Here is a 15,296-nt window from a genome sequence, read left to right on the forward strand (position 1 = left end):
TGGATAGCACCTTCATGTGAATTATTAAAAGGCACCCCTGCCATCTGTTGGAAAACTATTGTAATATGCTAGTTTTGTTAGAAGATGCTTATTGCCCTCTGACAGACATTTTTTCATAATAAATATATAAACTTATGATGTGAATTGCACCCCCTTAGACATGGTGTCCTTATGTAGGGCATTGCCTGCCCAATCACACAGGGCATTTGCAAGTAGGGGGAAAAAAACTAGCACCATGGCAACACATGTTTACAATATGAAAATGAGAAGCCAGATTCATTGCAGTAACTCCTGGAAAGTTCCTGTTCAGCAAGTTGGTGGTATTGGAATGTTGTGGAGGTAGTATGTGGGGAGGGGAGGGTTCTTTCATTGATGGCTTCCATTATTGAGAACAAGAGCTTGGCTATTGCTCTTCCTCTGTCCTCCAGCCAGTGAGAAAGAGTCTACAAATTCCAACTACTTAGCCAAATGGAAAAGATTCTCTGTTTACAGAGAAAACACAAAGCCTGCTTCTTCCCCATCATTAAGCAGGCCGAGTATACTTAGCCGAACTTTTCCACTTAGGTGTCCAAGTTAAGGCTATCAGTGACTTTTTGCTTAAAATCTAAACATTTTAGAAACATTTTGTAGGGAAAACTATTCACAGGCCCTTTAAAAAAGAATCAAATAAATAGTTTGGGGGGTTTCCATCTTAAAATTAGGATGTTTATTTAAGAAACTCTAATAAAGTCCTCTTTCAAGCCCATGAAAATTATAGTCAGAATTGAGTGGTGGACTAAGGATTCAGGAAATAGCTATTGATTTGTGAGAGAGAGAGGAAAAGAAAATTGCCAAGGAAGGAGAAGCAACTTGGTGAGAAACTTTTGCTAATAGTTCTTATTTTTCCCACCTTTGAAAATGCATTCCATTAGCAGCAAAGTTTAAAACATTCTCACTCCCAGGTTAGCCCACCTAGGCAAGAGTTAGTACCCAGGGCATGGCTTAGGCTAGGCTTCTGTGAGCAAAGGCATGAATGTGGGTGGGGCTGACACATTGGCTGTCAGGCTTAATGCAAAAGGGATTTTCAGTGAAGACAGGCAGAGCTATGAAGGAAAGTACAAAGTCTCATGCCCAAGGGATTAGGCAGAAACCAGGAAAGGATCTGAGGAGGAGAACTGGCAAGGGAGATCCTGACTGGAGAGAGAAAGTTGTACCACAGAAGATTCCAGAAGGATGCCAGAGGTAGAGCCTTTTATAGGGTGGCCACAGATGAGTCCTAAGTAGAGAGAGAATCATGAAAGAAGCCAAAGTAAATTGGATGCCAACCTGCAATTTCATTTACTTTTCAAAACCTCCATGGGCAAGAAATCAGACAATTGTGAAGGAAATATAATATCAGAAAAGCATCAGAGAGATGCATAGCAATGGGTCACAAAAGACAGCTGAAAGTTCAAACAGATAAATTGGGAGTGTGTGCAAGTTGTATTTTGATCAAAGTGACAAAGCTAGGCAAGGATCTGGAAGTAAATACAGAAGTGTAGTAGCCCTGAAGTGGCCACACTGGAGATCAAAGGTTCTAAATGATTTAGAAGAAAGAAGTAGCTTAGCCAAATGCCTCTGATGACCTTTCACACTTATACCTTATGCATCTAACTATTCTATGTAAATATAATCCCAAATCAGTGATCCATTTAGGCTGCCTAACAAATGAACACTTTCATAATTCCAAACCTGCTGGTTTTCTGCATTTCTTATTTCAGTCAAGTAATGGTGAGACATGGTGAGTATGGTGAGTCCCTACCAGCACTTGGGTTTTTTTGATTCGGTAATGTTAAAAACCATATGGATCTTTAAGTAGATCATAATCCCCAGTTGAGCATTAGTTATTGCTGTGGCTGCTGGGTGACTTACTTGACCCATCAACTGTATGGGAAGTCAGGGAGGTAGACAAGAAACTTCCTGTGAAAAGACTAGCTTTTTAAAATTCACACTAATCTTGCCTGTTGGTAGGTATAGTTCAATGGTAACTTCCTGCAGCCCACAAGATGAGCAATTTTCCCCTTTGGGCATGGGGTGGAACTGGGGGAAAAGTAAAGATAAAGAAACCGGAAATCTTTACCCCATGTATTTACCTTATAGGGTTATTAAAGATGAAGTCAGTGGCTTTCAATCTTGACTATATGGTAGACTCACTTGGAGTTTTCATGAGTTTGTTGTTTTTTGTTTTTTTTTTTTCCCAGACCAGGCCCCCAGAACCATCAAATCAATATCTTTTAGGACGGGACCCAGCATCAGCTTTTTTTTTTTTTTTTAATTTTTTTTTCAAGATTTTATTTATTTATTTGACAGACAGATCACAAGTAGGCAGAGAGGCAAGGCAGAGAGAGAGAGAGAAGCAGGCTCCCCACTGAGCAGAGAGCCCAATGTGGGGCTCGATCCCAGGACCCTGGGATCACGACCTGAGCCGAAGGCAGAGGCTTTAACCCACTGAGCCACCCAGGCGCCCCCAGCATCAGCTTTTTATTATTTGCTTTATAGTTCCCCAGATCATTCCAATATGCAGCCAAGATGAGAAAACTGGATTAAATGAAACAATGCTGGTGCCTGGCATACTTTGGGTGCCCAAAGAGCATGAGCATTCTCTTGTTTGAATCATTTCCTCCCCCAGCCACCCCTTTTCTGAACTTGCACAAGATAGTGCTGTCTCTGGCTTGGTCATTCAACATGTATCACAGATGACTTGGCCTCAGAGTTGGAGAATTGATTTTTATCTCTGTGTTGGAAATAAACTCTCTTCTATTTTAATTCTGAATGTACCATTTCCTCCCTTGTTTCCTGTTTTTATCTTCCTTCCAGTATTACTTAATTTCTTGCATCCAGAAACAATGGATTTAGGAAGAATTCTGACTTCTGTGTCCCTAGTGATTGAATTTAGCTAAACCTTCTCGAGCACTTTAGAAAGTCAGGGTGGATCTAAAGTTTAAGGAACAGAGAGGGTTCCTAAAAATAGACCACAATTCATCCATTTCAGTTAAAAATGCCTTCATGTTTTCCAAGCATTTTTCAACTCTTAAGCATTTTTAATAAGTTCACTTATGAATCTTGTTGAAAAATAAATAAAATACACTTGTTTTCATTAAGGGAAGAGATCTTTTTCCATCTTAGTTGGTATTGTTGAAGGAGACAAAAAGGAGTCCAAAACTTGGCAAAGGACTATATTATTAGTGACATATTGGTCACAGATGTGCTGTGTTAGAGCTACATTTTCTTCCATCAGTTAGTATCTTACCCACAAACTATATATGAAAGCTCAGATGACCTCTTTACCAAACGGAAGGAAGAAAAATAATGATATTTGCAAATCTTTATTTTTAAGGTATTCTAAATGTGATTTTATAGACAAGTGACACAAGTCCATTGCCTATTTGTATTTTTAAAGAAGTAATGCTAGATGATGCCAGCCTTCACTTAGTATCAATTCCGAATGCCTTAAGCAAGGGCAGATAAGCCAAGGCACTTTTTGGCAGTACTAGTGAATTATAAGATTTTCTTTCCTTAACAATTCTTAAGAAAATCAAGGAGATGAAACTCGAGAGTCAGAAGGGAACTCTCTCTAGTAATTTTATTGCTTGAATTGGTGGGCCTTTGAAGCAGAGTATAGGGAGTTCACATTGTATTCAGTTGCAGAAAGTCCTAAAAGGACTCCAAGGAGAGTATTGACAAGCCAACTCGGGAAACAGGGTTAAGATTCACTTGGGAAGAAAATGATGTTGGCATCCCATGAAGGCAGTTGTAATAGATGAACGTAATTCCAGACCTAAAGCTTTGGCCATAAGGATGTAATGGAGGGAAATGCTATGTTATAAAAAAAAAAAACAAAAAATTTTAGAAAAAAAGGATCAAGAAATACATTTGATGGACATGAAAATAATAATGGCAAACTAAAACTTTATTATAAAACTTCTTGAGGATTTTAAAACTCATCTTGATAAGAAAACTAGACAAGGTAATAACTCCTGGAAAGATGACAGATACTTCAATTTCCAGCATGTTTAAATTGATGAGCTAACCAGTTTGAAAGGTTATGTAAATTGAAAGTGATATGAAATTGAACAAAAGGGAAAAATTAGAAGAAGAATCAGTGCATTATCTAGGTAAGAAACTGAATTATGACAGAGAAAAAGCAATGTGGCCAACTTTCCTGATATATAGGTAGAAGGTTATTTATTTGCATTTTTAATTGAGCAACAATATGTATGGTTTAGTGTTGATTGCAAAGACAGAAGGCGCTTGTGATATACTTTTCAGCCCCCAAACTATTTAATAGTACTATCAAGGGGATGTCGGTGTTTGATGTGAATCCAGTACTGTATGGTGTCTTGTGTATTGTTTGAGTTTATAAGTTCAAGATGTAGTACTCTATAGCATTTTAAAAATAAACGTATAAGAAGACCTCAAGTTCTTTTCATTCTCAAAGTCCCTTGTTTTGTTGCTTCCCATTTCCCTAGGAAAGTGACAATATTGGAGGACCCTGATCAAAACATTCACCTGAAAAACTTGTCTCTCCATCAGGCAGCCACAGAGGAAGAAGCTCTAAATTTGCTCTTCTTAGGAGACACGAACAGAATGATTGCGGAGGTAATAAACTTTTCTCTGCAAGTAGATTTCGCATATTATAAGATCTAATAGAATTTTAGTGACAGCACAACCTTAAAACGAATCTCATCCAAATCTCACGTTACAGATAAGAAATCTTAGATTCAGAGAATTGAAACTTTCCCAAGGTCATTTGGCTTAGTTCATGAGCAGGGGCTGAAATCTAGACTCACAACTTTGATATTTTCAATTTTCTGCAAATTAGTTTGCAGATAACCAATGAAAACTCCTTACTTGTTTTAATCATAGGAATTTTTGCATAATTTTTAAAATTTAAAAATACACAATTCATTATTCCTAACCTCAGATCATCCAAACATCGGCATATGTTTACATATCCATATATTTTCATGTATTTAGGGAATTAATATTTATATGGCATTTAGAACAATGCATGGAACATGAGATGGGCTGTATGTATTTGCCCCTGTTGTTGGCAGATTTGCAAATACTGCCATGGAATGTAGTAAGTATGCCTCAATGCAATATTTGGGATATATTTATACTAAAACTTACTTATTGCTAATCTTATATTTGGACCTAACTGGGTGCCTATATTTCACCTGGAAGCCCTACCCAGGAGCCAGGACTGACTAAGCTTGGTCAGAGGCCCTGACCCCAACCAGTTACTGACTGAAGATGAATAGTCACAGATCTTTCACCCAGTGACGTGAAGTAAAGGCATGGGTGTAGGGGTGGTGTGGGAACAGTTCCCCAAATGAATAGCTTATTATTATCACTGGCATTTCCTTTTCTGTTTATTTTTTAATTGAAATATAGTTAACATGTGATGTTACATTAGTGTTGGGCATACAACAAAGTGATTTGACAAGTCTGTATGTTATTCAGTGCTTGCCACCGAGTGTGGTCACCATTGGCACCATGCAATGTTACTACAGTATTACTGACTGTATTTGCTATGCTATACTTTTCATCTCTGTGACTTATTTATTTTATAACTCGAAGTTTATACCTCTTAATCCCCTTCACCTATTTTGCCCATCCTCATTTACTTCCACTCTGGCAACCCACCAGTTTGTTCTTTGTATTGAAGAGTTCTTTGTATTAAGAGTCTATTTGTATTTAAGAGTTTTATTTGTTCATTTCATTTTTTAGATTCCACATAAAAGTAAGAGAACATAGGATTTGTCTTTATGTCTGACTTACTTCATTTAGCATGATGCCCTCTAGGTTTTTTTTTTTTTTTTTTTAGATTTTATTTAGTTATTTGACAGACAGAGATCACAAGTAGGCAGAGAGGCAGGCAGAGAGAGAGAGAGGAAGGGAAGCAGGCTCTCTGCTGAGCAGAGAGCCCGATGTGGGGTTCGATCCCAGGACCCGAAGACATGACCTGAGCCAAAGGCAGAGGCTTAACCCACTGAGCCACCCAGGTGCCCCTGATGCCCTCTAGGTTTATCCATGTCGTTCCAAGTGGCAAGATCTCATTCTTTTTAATGGCTGAGCGATATTCCATTGCTTCTACAGACCACATCTTCTTTATCCATTTATCTACTGGTGGACATTTGAGTTGCTTCCATATCCTGGCTATTATAAATAATGCTGCAATAAATATAGGGATGCCTATATCTTTTTGAATTAGTGTTTTTGTTCCTTGGGTACATACTCAATAGTAGAATTACTGGATTATATGGGAGTTCTATTTTTAGTTTTTCAAGGAACCTCCATACTGTTTTGCAGTGGCTGCACCAATATGCATTCCCACCAACAGTGCACAAGGGCTCCCTTTTCTTCACATCCTTTCCAATACTTGTTATTTCTTGTCTTTTTGATACCAGCCATTCTGATAGGTGAGGGGTGATATCTCATTGTAGTTTTGATTTAGATTTCCCTGATGGTAAGTGATGACGAACATCATGTGTCTATTGGTCATCTGTATGTCTTCTTTGGAGAAATGTCTGTTCATGTCTTCTAACCATTTTTGGGTCTTTTTGCATGTTGATTACTGAGTGAGCATGTTCTTTTTTTTCTGCCCATTTTTAAATTAGATTATTTATTTTTTGGGTGTTGAGCTGTTTCAGTTCTTTATATATTTTGGATATTAACCTTTTATCGGATTTATCATTTGCAAATATCTTCTCTCATTCACTAGGTTGCCTTTTTGTTTTGTTGATGGTTTCTTTTGCTGTGCAAAAGCTTTTTATTTTGGTGTAGTCCCAATAGTTTATTTTTGCTTTTGTTTCTCTTGCCTGAGGAGACATATCCATAAATATGTTGCTAAGGGCAGTGTCAAAGAGATTACTGCCTATGTTTTCTTTTAGGACTTTTATGGTTTCAGGTCTCACATTCAGGTCTATAATCCATTTTGGGTTTATTTTTGTGTATGGTGTAAGAAACTGCTCCAGTTTCATTCTTTTGCATGTAGCCATCCACTTTTCCCAGCACCATTTGTTGAAGAGACTGCCTTTTCCCCATTCTATGTTCTTGGCACTTTCCTTTTTAAACCATGCTCCCTGAGTTCCCTGTTTTACCTTGTCTTAAATAACAAGCAGTGGGTAAGGTTAGTAAATGGGGAGGATAAGATGTCTGAGAATATCTCTATCAAATTACTTTTTCTTCCTGTCCATTTCTACTCTTCAGATTGTACTGCTTTAGATATAAGATAAATAAATGGAACCCAAAATCAGATAGTGAAAGCGTGGTGCTGACATCTGTTACTCTGGGTCCTTGGTTTTGCTGTTTTGTTTGTTTGTTTGTTTGTTTTGCCAGTTCTGCATGAATACTTTCTAATAGACTAACTTATATAGGTTGAACTTATGTGCCACATATAACATGGATTTAAGAACCTTGAAATTATTATTTTCATTTAAAGAAAGTTTCATGTATTTTTTAATTTCCAAATACCTTGTTTTGCTTTAATGTTTTGCATTTGTGTTTTGCTTCAACATTCATTGCCCATGTGATCGTCTACCATGCTCTTATTTGTCATGATAATTGAAGCTTAAGAAATAAAAGTGGATTCAGAATTAGGGAGTATAATGACAAAAGATTTAGAATTCCCTACTAAAAATCCTCATTCTCGATACACAGTTTAATAAAGAGCAAACCTAGAGATACAGGATATAACTGAGTCCTGGCCACCAACCGACTATGAAAGAGAGAAAAAGTTAATTCGTACCTGCTGTTAGAAAACAAATAGAGAAACCTGTCCTGCCATGATGCTAACCTTCCTCTAGAAGTGACTCATCCCTACAGACACCGAGGCCTTCCCCTCACAATTACATTCTCTCATCTTGAATAGGTTACAGAGGGAGGGCTCCTGGCCCTGGTTCACCATGACCTCTATTATTTAAAAGCTTGGCTATTTGATATTTCAAAGTTATGCATTAACTTTAGCTGATGGCATATTTTCAGACTATTGTTTTCTAAAGTTTTGAGGACTTTAAACTTTCTGTGCCAGAGGATCTGTCATGTTCCACCACCTTACAGAATTCCAACAGTGTTTTCCTATTAGTGCTGAGTATCTAATAATAGTATCATATATAGCTAAAACCTGACAAAAGTTCAATCCTAATGATACTGGTTGTGCCTTATTTTTTTTTTATATATTCATTGTTTTTCTAGGTAAAGCCCAATTTCTTTTAAACCAAGTCTGATGGGTTTTAGATGTTTCTTTGCTTGCTTTTTATTTTTTCTTTGGTAGTAATAGCCATCATGTTATATTGAGAACCTGCTCAATAGACTTGGCATTGCTGTGGACACTTTTGTATGTATATATTATTTTTGGTTCTTATTTTATAGCTGGAAACTGAGGCTCAAAGAGTTAGACTACTTGCCCAAGGTCACACAACTAACTAGCAAGTGACAGGGTCATGGCTCATCTTCATGTCTGACTGATTTAGAAGCTTTTGCTCTTTCCTTTTATTACACCTCCCCAGTACAATAATCAAAGTGACATACATCAGCTTTTTCAAGGGAGGACATATTTCTGAGTTATTTTAAAAGTATAGCAGGTATTCAGTGCTTCAGTTTATCTCTTGAATTCATTGAAAGCAAATACATAAAAATATAAAGGAAGACAAACTATCAACCCCTGGGAACACTTTATTATTCGGAGCCTCTAAAAAAATATGTTTTAGATTACAACCTAGCTGTCAGAATATAATTTGTCAGCACAGAACGAGGTTACCAGGATAAAAAGAACACACTAATCATTTTTTTTAAATGAGGTTCCCAATTTCCCATTTATACAGAGACATCCAGAAGTTGTCATAGTAACCAGAAAACATTTGCAAAACAGAGCCTGAATCTGAGGGACACAGAGTGGAGCACTCTTTCCCTCAGTGTTCTCTACCCCTAGCCAGCATTCTAAGGAAAAGTAATTAAGAATAGCTTCATCCTCTTCTTATTTATTCAGAACTCTTAAATAATTTCTGTAATCCTACTAATATTTTGACTAAAACCTGTTTATGTCCTTAGGGTAGATTTTTTAAAAAATGGTTGACTTGCTGTGCCAAAGAGGATGAATTGTCAAAGCTGAACTGTGTGTAACCCAGTGTCAGAGCCCACCAGTAGCAAGTGTGACTTGATCCTTTTCTATCTTATCACTGAAATGTTTCCATCAATTAATCAAATCTAATTGACCAAGACATTCTGCATTTGACTGTTAAGCCCTGCAGAATCCTATTGCTGGGACCATTGGTTCAGCCCCACCCATAGTCTAGAGCATTCTGTGCCCCAGTGTGGCCTGAGGTGACTTGCACTACAATACCCTGTAGTAGTCAAGAGACCTTTCTTGGATCTCATTTCTGATCAATGGATTCAGAATATCCGTGGTGGAGCCCAGGAATATACATTTTAGCCTTTTATTTCTTTGTGCTAGAACATATACAAAACTGTACTTTAAAAAAATTTCATTTGTCCCCCTGACTGGACTAAGCTCTTTCAGGGCCCAGATCTTTCTATATTTTCTTCATCTTTGGGTCCCCAGTACCTCAAGCACTGCCTGGCATACAGTAAGTGCTTACAGAAATGCTTAATGAATGCAAAATCTGCAGGTCTAAAAATTTTAATTTTTTTTTAAAGATTTTATTTATTTATTTGACAGAGAGAGATCACAAGTAGATGGAGAGGCAGGCAGAGAGAGAGAGAGGGAAGCAGGATCTCTGCCGAGCAGAGAACCCGATGCGGGACTCGATCCCAGGACCCCGAGATCATGACCTGAGCCGAAGGCAGCGGCTTAACCCACTGAGCCACCCAGGAGCCCTAAAAATTTTAATTTCATTTAACTTTCATTCCAGTATAGTTAACATACAGTATTATATTTGTTTCAGGTGTAGAATATAGTAATTTGATACTGTCATACGTCATCCAGTGCTCATCAGGACAAGTGCACTCCTCAGTCCCCATCACCCAAACCCCCACCCTCTCCCCTCTGGTAACCATAAGTTTGTTCTCTATAGTTAAAGAGTCTCTTTCTTGGTTTGTCTCTCTCTCTCTTTTTCCCCTTTGATCATGTGTTTTGTTTCTTAAATTCCACATGTGAGTGAAATCATATGGTATTTGTCTTTCTCTGACTGACTTATTTAGCTCAGCATTATACTCTCTGGCTCCATCCATGTTGTTGCAAATGGCAGGATCCCGTTCTTTTTATGGCTGAGTAATATTCCATTATACTTCTTACTACCTCTTCTTTATCTCTTCATCAGTCAATGGACACTTGGGCTGCTTCCCTAATTTGGCTGTTGTACATAATGCTGCTAGAAACATGCTAGTGCATATATCCCTTTGAATTAGTGTTTTTGTATTTGGAACATTGCAATTACTGGGTTATATAGTAATTCTATTTTTGACTTTTTGAGGAACTTCCATACTGTTTTCCACAGTGGCAATACCTGTTTGCATTCCTACCAACAGTGCATAAGGGTTCCTTTTCTCTACCTCCTCACCAACGCTTGTTGTTGTTTTTGTGTTTTTGATTTTAGCCAATCTGATATCTTACAGTTTTGATTTGCATTTCCCCGATGATAAGGGGTGTTGACCATCTTTTCTTGTGTCTGTTGGCCATCTCTATGTCTTCTTTGGAGAAATGTCTGTTCATATCCTTTGCCCATTTTTTAATTGGGTCATTTGTTTTTCGAGCATTGAGTTGTATCAGTTCTTTATCTACTTTGGATACTAACCCCTTATTGGGTATGTCATTTCCCATCTTAACATTTTAAATGTGCTCAGGCTAAACTTGGGGACAGTTTGGGTTTTATCATTAAAATAAAAAGCTGGTTGAGAGGAGGAGTCAAGATGGCGGAGAAGTAGCAGGCTGAGACTACTTCAGGTAGCGGGAGATCAGCTAAATAGCTTATCTAAAGATTGCAAACACCTACAAATCCAACGGGAGATCGAAGAGAAGAAGAACAGCAACTCTAGAAAAAGAAAATCAACCACTTTCTGAAAGAACTCTACGGAAAGCACTCAGGGAACAAAAGCTCCCGAAAGCAAACCCAGCAAACCCGAGCGGATTACTCAGCCCGGCCCCTGGTAAGGGCGGTGCAACTCTGCCTGGGACAAAGACGCTTGAGAATCACTACAACAGGCCCCTCCCCCAGAAGATCAACAAGAAACGCAGCCAGGACCAAGTTCACCTACCAAGGAGTGCAGTTTCAATACCAAGGAGAGCGGCGGAATTCCAGAGGAGAAGAAAGCAAGGCACAGAACTCATGGCTTTCTCCCCATGATTCTTTAGCCTTGCAGTTAATTTAATTTTTTTTTCTCTTTTTCAATTTCTTTTTCTCTTCTTCTGCTAAATTTTTTTAACTTTTACCGTTTTCTTTTTTTAATGTTTTTTAAATAGTTTATCTAATATATATATTTTTTTTCCTTTTTATATTTTTTATCGGCTTTCTTTTTTTAATAGTTTCTTTTTTTTTTCTTTCTGAACCCCTTTTTATCCCCTTTCTCCCCCCTCACGATTTGGGATCTCTTCTGATTTGGCTAAAGCATATTTTCCTGGGGTTGTTGCCACACTTTTAGTATTTTACTTGCTCCTTCATATACTCTTATCTGGACAAAATGACAAGGCAGAAAAATTCACAACAAAAAAAAGAACAAGAAGCAGTACCAAAGGCTAGGGACCTAATCAATACAGACATTGGTAATATGTCAGATATAGAGTTCAGAATGATGATTCTCAAGGTTCTAGCCGGGCTTGAAAAAGACATGGAAGATATTAAAGCAACCCTCTCGGGAGATATAAAAGCCCTTTCTGGAGAAATAAAAGAACTAAAATCTAACCAAGTTGAAATCAAAAAAGCTATTAATGAGGTGCAATCAAAAATGGAGGCTCTCACTGCTAGGATAAATGAGGCAGAAGAAAGAATTAGCGATATAGAAGACCAAATGACAGAGAATAAAGAAGCTGAGCAAAAGAGGAACAAACAGCTACTGGACCACGAGGGGAGAATTCGAGAGATAAGTGACACCATAAGACGAAACAACATTAGAATAATTGGGATTCTAGAAGAAGAGGAAACGGAGAGGGGAGCAGAAGGTATGTTGGAGAGAATTATTGGAGAGAATTTCCCCAACATGGCAAAGGGAACAAGCATCAAAATCCAGGAGGTTCAGAGAACCCCCCTCAAAATCAATAAGAATAGGTCCACACCCCATCACCTAATAGTAAAATTGACAAGTCTTAGTGACAAAGAGAAGATCCTGAAAGCAGCCCGGGAAAAGAAGTCTGTAACGTACAATGGTAAAAATATTAGATTGGCAGCAGACTTATCCACAGAGACCTGGCAGGCCAGAAAGAGCTGGCATGATATATTCAGAGTACTAAACGAGAAAAACATGCAGCCAAGAATACTATATCCAGCTAGGCTATCATTGAAAATAGAAGGAGAGATTAAAAGCTTCCAGGACAAACAAAAACTGAAAGAATTTGCAAATACCAAACCAGCTCTACAGGAAATATTGAAAGGGGTCCTCTAAGCAAAGAGAGACCCTAAAAGTAGTAGATCAGAAAGAAACAGAGACAATATACAAAAACAGTCACCTTACAGGCAATACAATGGCACTAAATTCATATCTCTCAATAGTTACCCTGATGTTAATGGGCTAAATGCCCCAATCAAAAGACACAGGGTATCAGAATGGATAAAAAAACAAAACCCATCTATATGTTGCCTACAAGAAACTCATCTTAAACCCGAAGACACCTCCAGGTTTAAAGTGAGGGGGTGGAAAAGAATTTACCATGCTAATGGACATCAGAAGAAAGCAGGAGTGGCAATCATATATCAGATCAATTAGATTTTAAGGCAAAGACTATAATAAGAGATGAGGAAGGACACTATATCATACTCAAAGGAACTGTCCAACAAGAAGATCTAACAATTTTAAATATCTATGCCCCTAACGTGGGAGCAGCCAATTATATAAACCAATTAATAACAAAATCAAAGGAACACATCGAAAAAAATACAATAATAGTAGGGGATTTTAACACTCCCCTCACTGAAATGGACAGATCATCCAAGCAAAAGATCAACAAGGAAATAAAGGCCCTAAATGACACACTGGACCAGATGGACATCACAGATATATTCAGAACATTTCATCCCAAAGCAACAGAATACACATTCTTCTCTAGTGCACATGGAACATTCTCCAGAATAGATCACATTCTTGGTCCTAAATCAAGTCTCAACCGGTAACAAAAGATTGGGATCATTCCCTGCATATTTTCAGACCACAGTGCTCTAAAGCTAGAACTCAATAACAAGAGGAAATCTGGAAAGAACCCAAATACATGGAGACTAAACAGCATCCTTCTAAAGAATGAATGGGTCAACCAGGAAATTAAAGAAGAATTGAAAAAATTCATGGAAACAAATCATAATGAAAACACAACGGTTCAGAATCTGTGGGACACAACAAAGGCAGTCCTGAGAGGAAAATATATAGCGGTACAAGCCTTTGTCAAGAAACAAGAAAGGTCTCAGGTACACAACCTAACCCTACACCTAAAGGAGCTGGAGAAAGAACAAGAAAGAAACCCTAAACCCAGCAGGAGAAGAGAAATCATAAAGATCAGAGCAGAAATCAATGAAATAGAAACCAAAAAACCAATAGAACAAATCAACGAAACTAGGAGCTGGTTCTTTGAAAGAATTAATAAGATTGATAAACCCCTGGCCAGACTTATCAAAAAGAAAAGAGAAAGGACCCAAATAAATAAAATCATGAATGAAAGAGGAGAGATCACAATGAACACCAAAGAAATACAGACAATTATAAGAACATACTATGAGCAACTCTACGCCAACAAATTTGACAATCTGGAAGAAATGGATGCATTCCTAGAGACATATAAACTACCACAACTGAACCAGGAAGAAATAGAAAGCCTGAACAGACCCATAACCAGTAAGGAGATTGAAACAGTCATCCAAAATCTCCAAACAAACAAAAGCCCAGGGCCAGACGGCTTCCCGGGGGAATTCTACCAAACATTTAAAGAAGAACTAATTCCTATTCTCCTGAAACTGTTCCAAAATATAGAAATAGAAGGAAAACTTCCAAACTCATTTTATGAGGCCAGCATCACCTTGATCCCAAAACCAGACAAGGATCCCATCAAAAAAGAGAACTACAGGGGCGCCTGGGTGGCTCAGTGGGTTAAGCCGCTGCCTTCGGCTCAGGTCATGATCCCAGGTCCTGGGTTCGAGCCCTACATCGGGCTTTCTGCTCAGCAGGGAGCCTGCTTCCTCCTCTCTCTCTGCCTGCCTCTCTGCTTACTTGTGATTTCTCTCTGTCAAATAAATAAATAAAATCTTTAAAAAAAAAAGAGAGAGAGAACTACAGACCAATATCCTTGATGAACACAGATGCAAAAATTCTCGCCAAAATACTAGCCAATAGGATTCAACAGTACATTAAAAGAATTATTCACCATGACCAAGTGGGATTTATTCCAGGGCTGCAAGGTTGGTTCAACATCCGCAAATCAATCAATGTGATACAACACATTAATAAAAGAAAGAACAAGAATCATATGATACTCTCCATAGATGCTGAAAAAGCATTTGACAAAGTACAGCATCCCTTCCTGATCAAAATTCTTCAAAGTGTAGGGATAGAGGGCACATACCTCAATATTATCAAAGCCACCTATGAAAAACCCACCGCAAATATCATTCCAATGGAGAAAAACTGAAAGCTTTTCCGCTAAGGTCAGGAACACGGCAGGGATGTCCGTTATCACCACTGCTATTCAACATAGTACTAGAAGTCCTAGCCTCAGCAATCAGACAACAAAAGGAAATTAAAGGCATCCAAATCGGCAAAGAAGAAGTCAAACTATCACCCTTTGCAGATGATATGATACTATATGTGGAAAACCCAAAAGACTCCACTACAAAACTGCTAGAACTTGTACAGGAATTCAGTAAAGTGTCAGGATATAAAATCAATGCACAGAAATCAGTTGCATTTCTCTACACCAACAACAAGATAGAAGAAAGAGAAATTAAGGTGTCCATCCCATTTACAATTGCACCCAAAACTATAAGATACCTAGGAATAAACCTAACCAAAGAGACTAAGAATCTATACTCAGAAAACTATAAAGTACTCATGAAAGAAATTGAGGAAGACACAAAGAAATGGAAAAATGTTCCATGCTCCTGGAACATGTATAAATATTGTGA

General features: G+C 38.0%; 1 protein-coding gene across 3 annotated transcripts in view; it reads left to right on the forward strand.

Moving 5' to 3' along the window:
• KIF6 (kinesin family member 6) overlaps nucleotides 1-15,296 on the forward strand; it is a 465,466-nt gene that overhangs the window by 109,094 nt on the left and 341,076 nt on the right. For all 3 annotated transcript variants that reach the window (XM_047733172.1, XM_047733173.1, XM_047733171.1), the window contains one exon: nucleotides 4,488-4,617. In XM_047733172.1, coding sequence (XP_047589128.1) covers nucleotides 4,488-4,617 — 130 coding nt within the window. The remainder of the gene's footprint in view (nucleotides 1-4,487; nucleotides 4,618-15,296) is intronic.

This window comes from Lutra lutra, chromosome 6 (assembly GCF_902655055.1).
Source record: "Lutra lutra chromosome 6, mLutLut1.2, whole genome shotgun sequence".
Classification (NCBI taxonomy): Eukaryota; Metazoa; Chordata; class Mammalia; order Carnivora; family Mustelidae; genus Lutra; species Lutra lutra.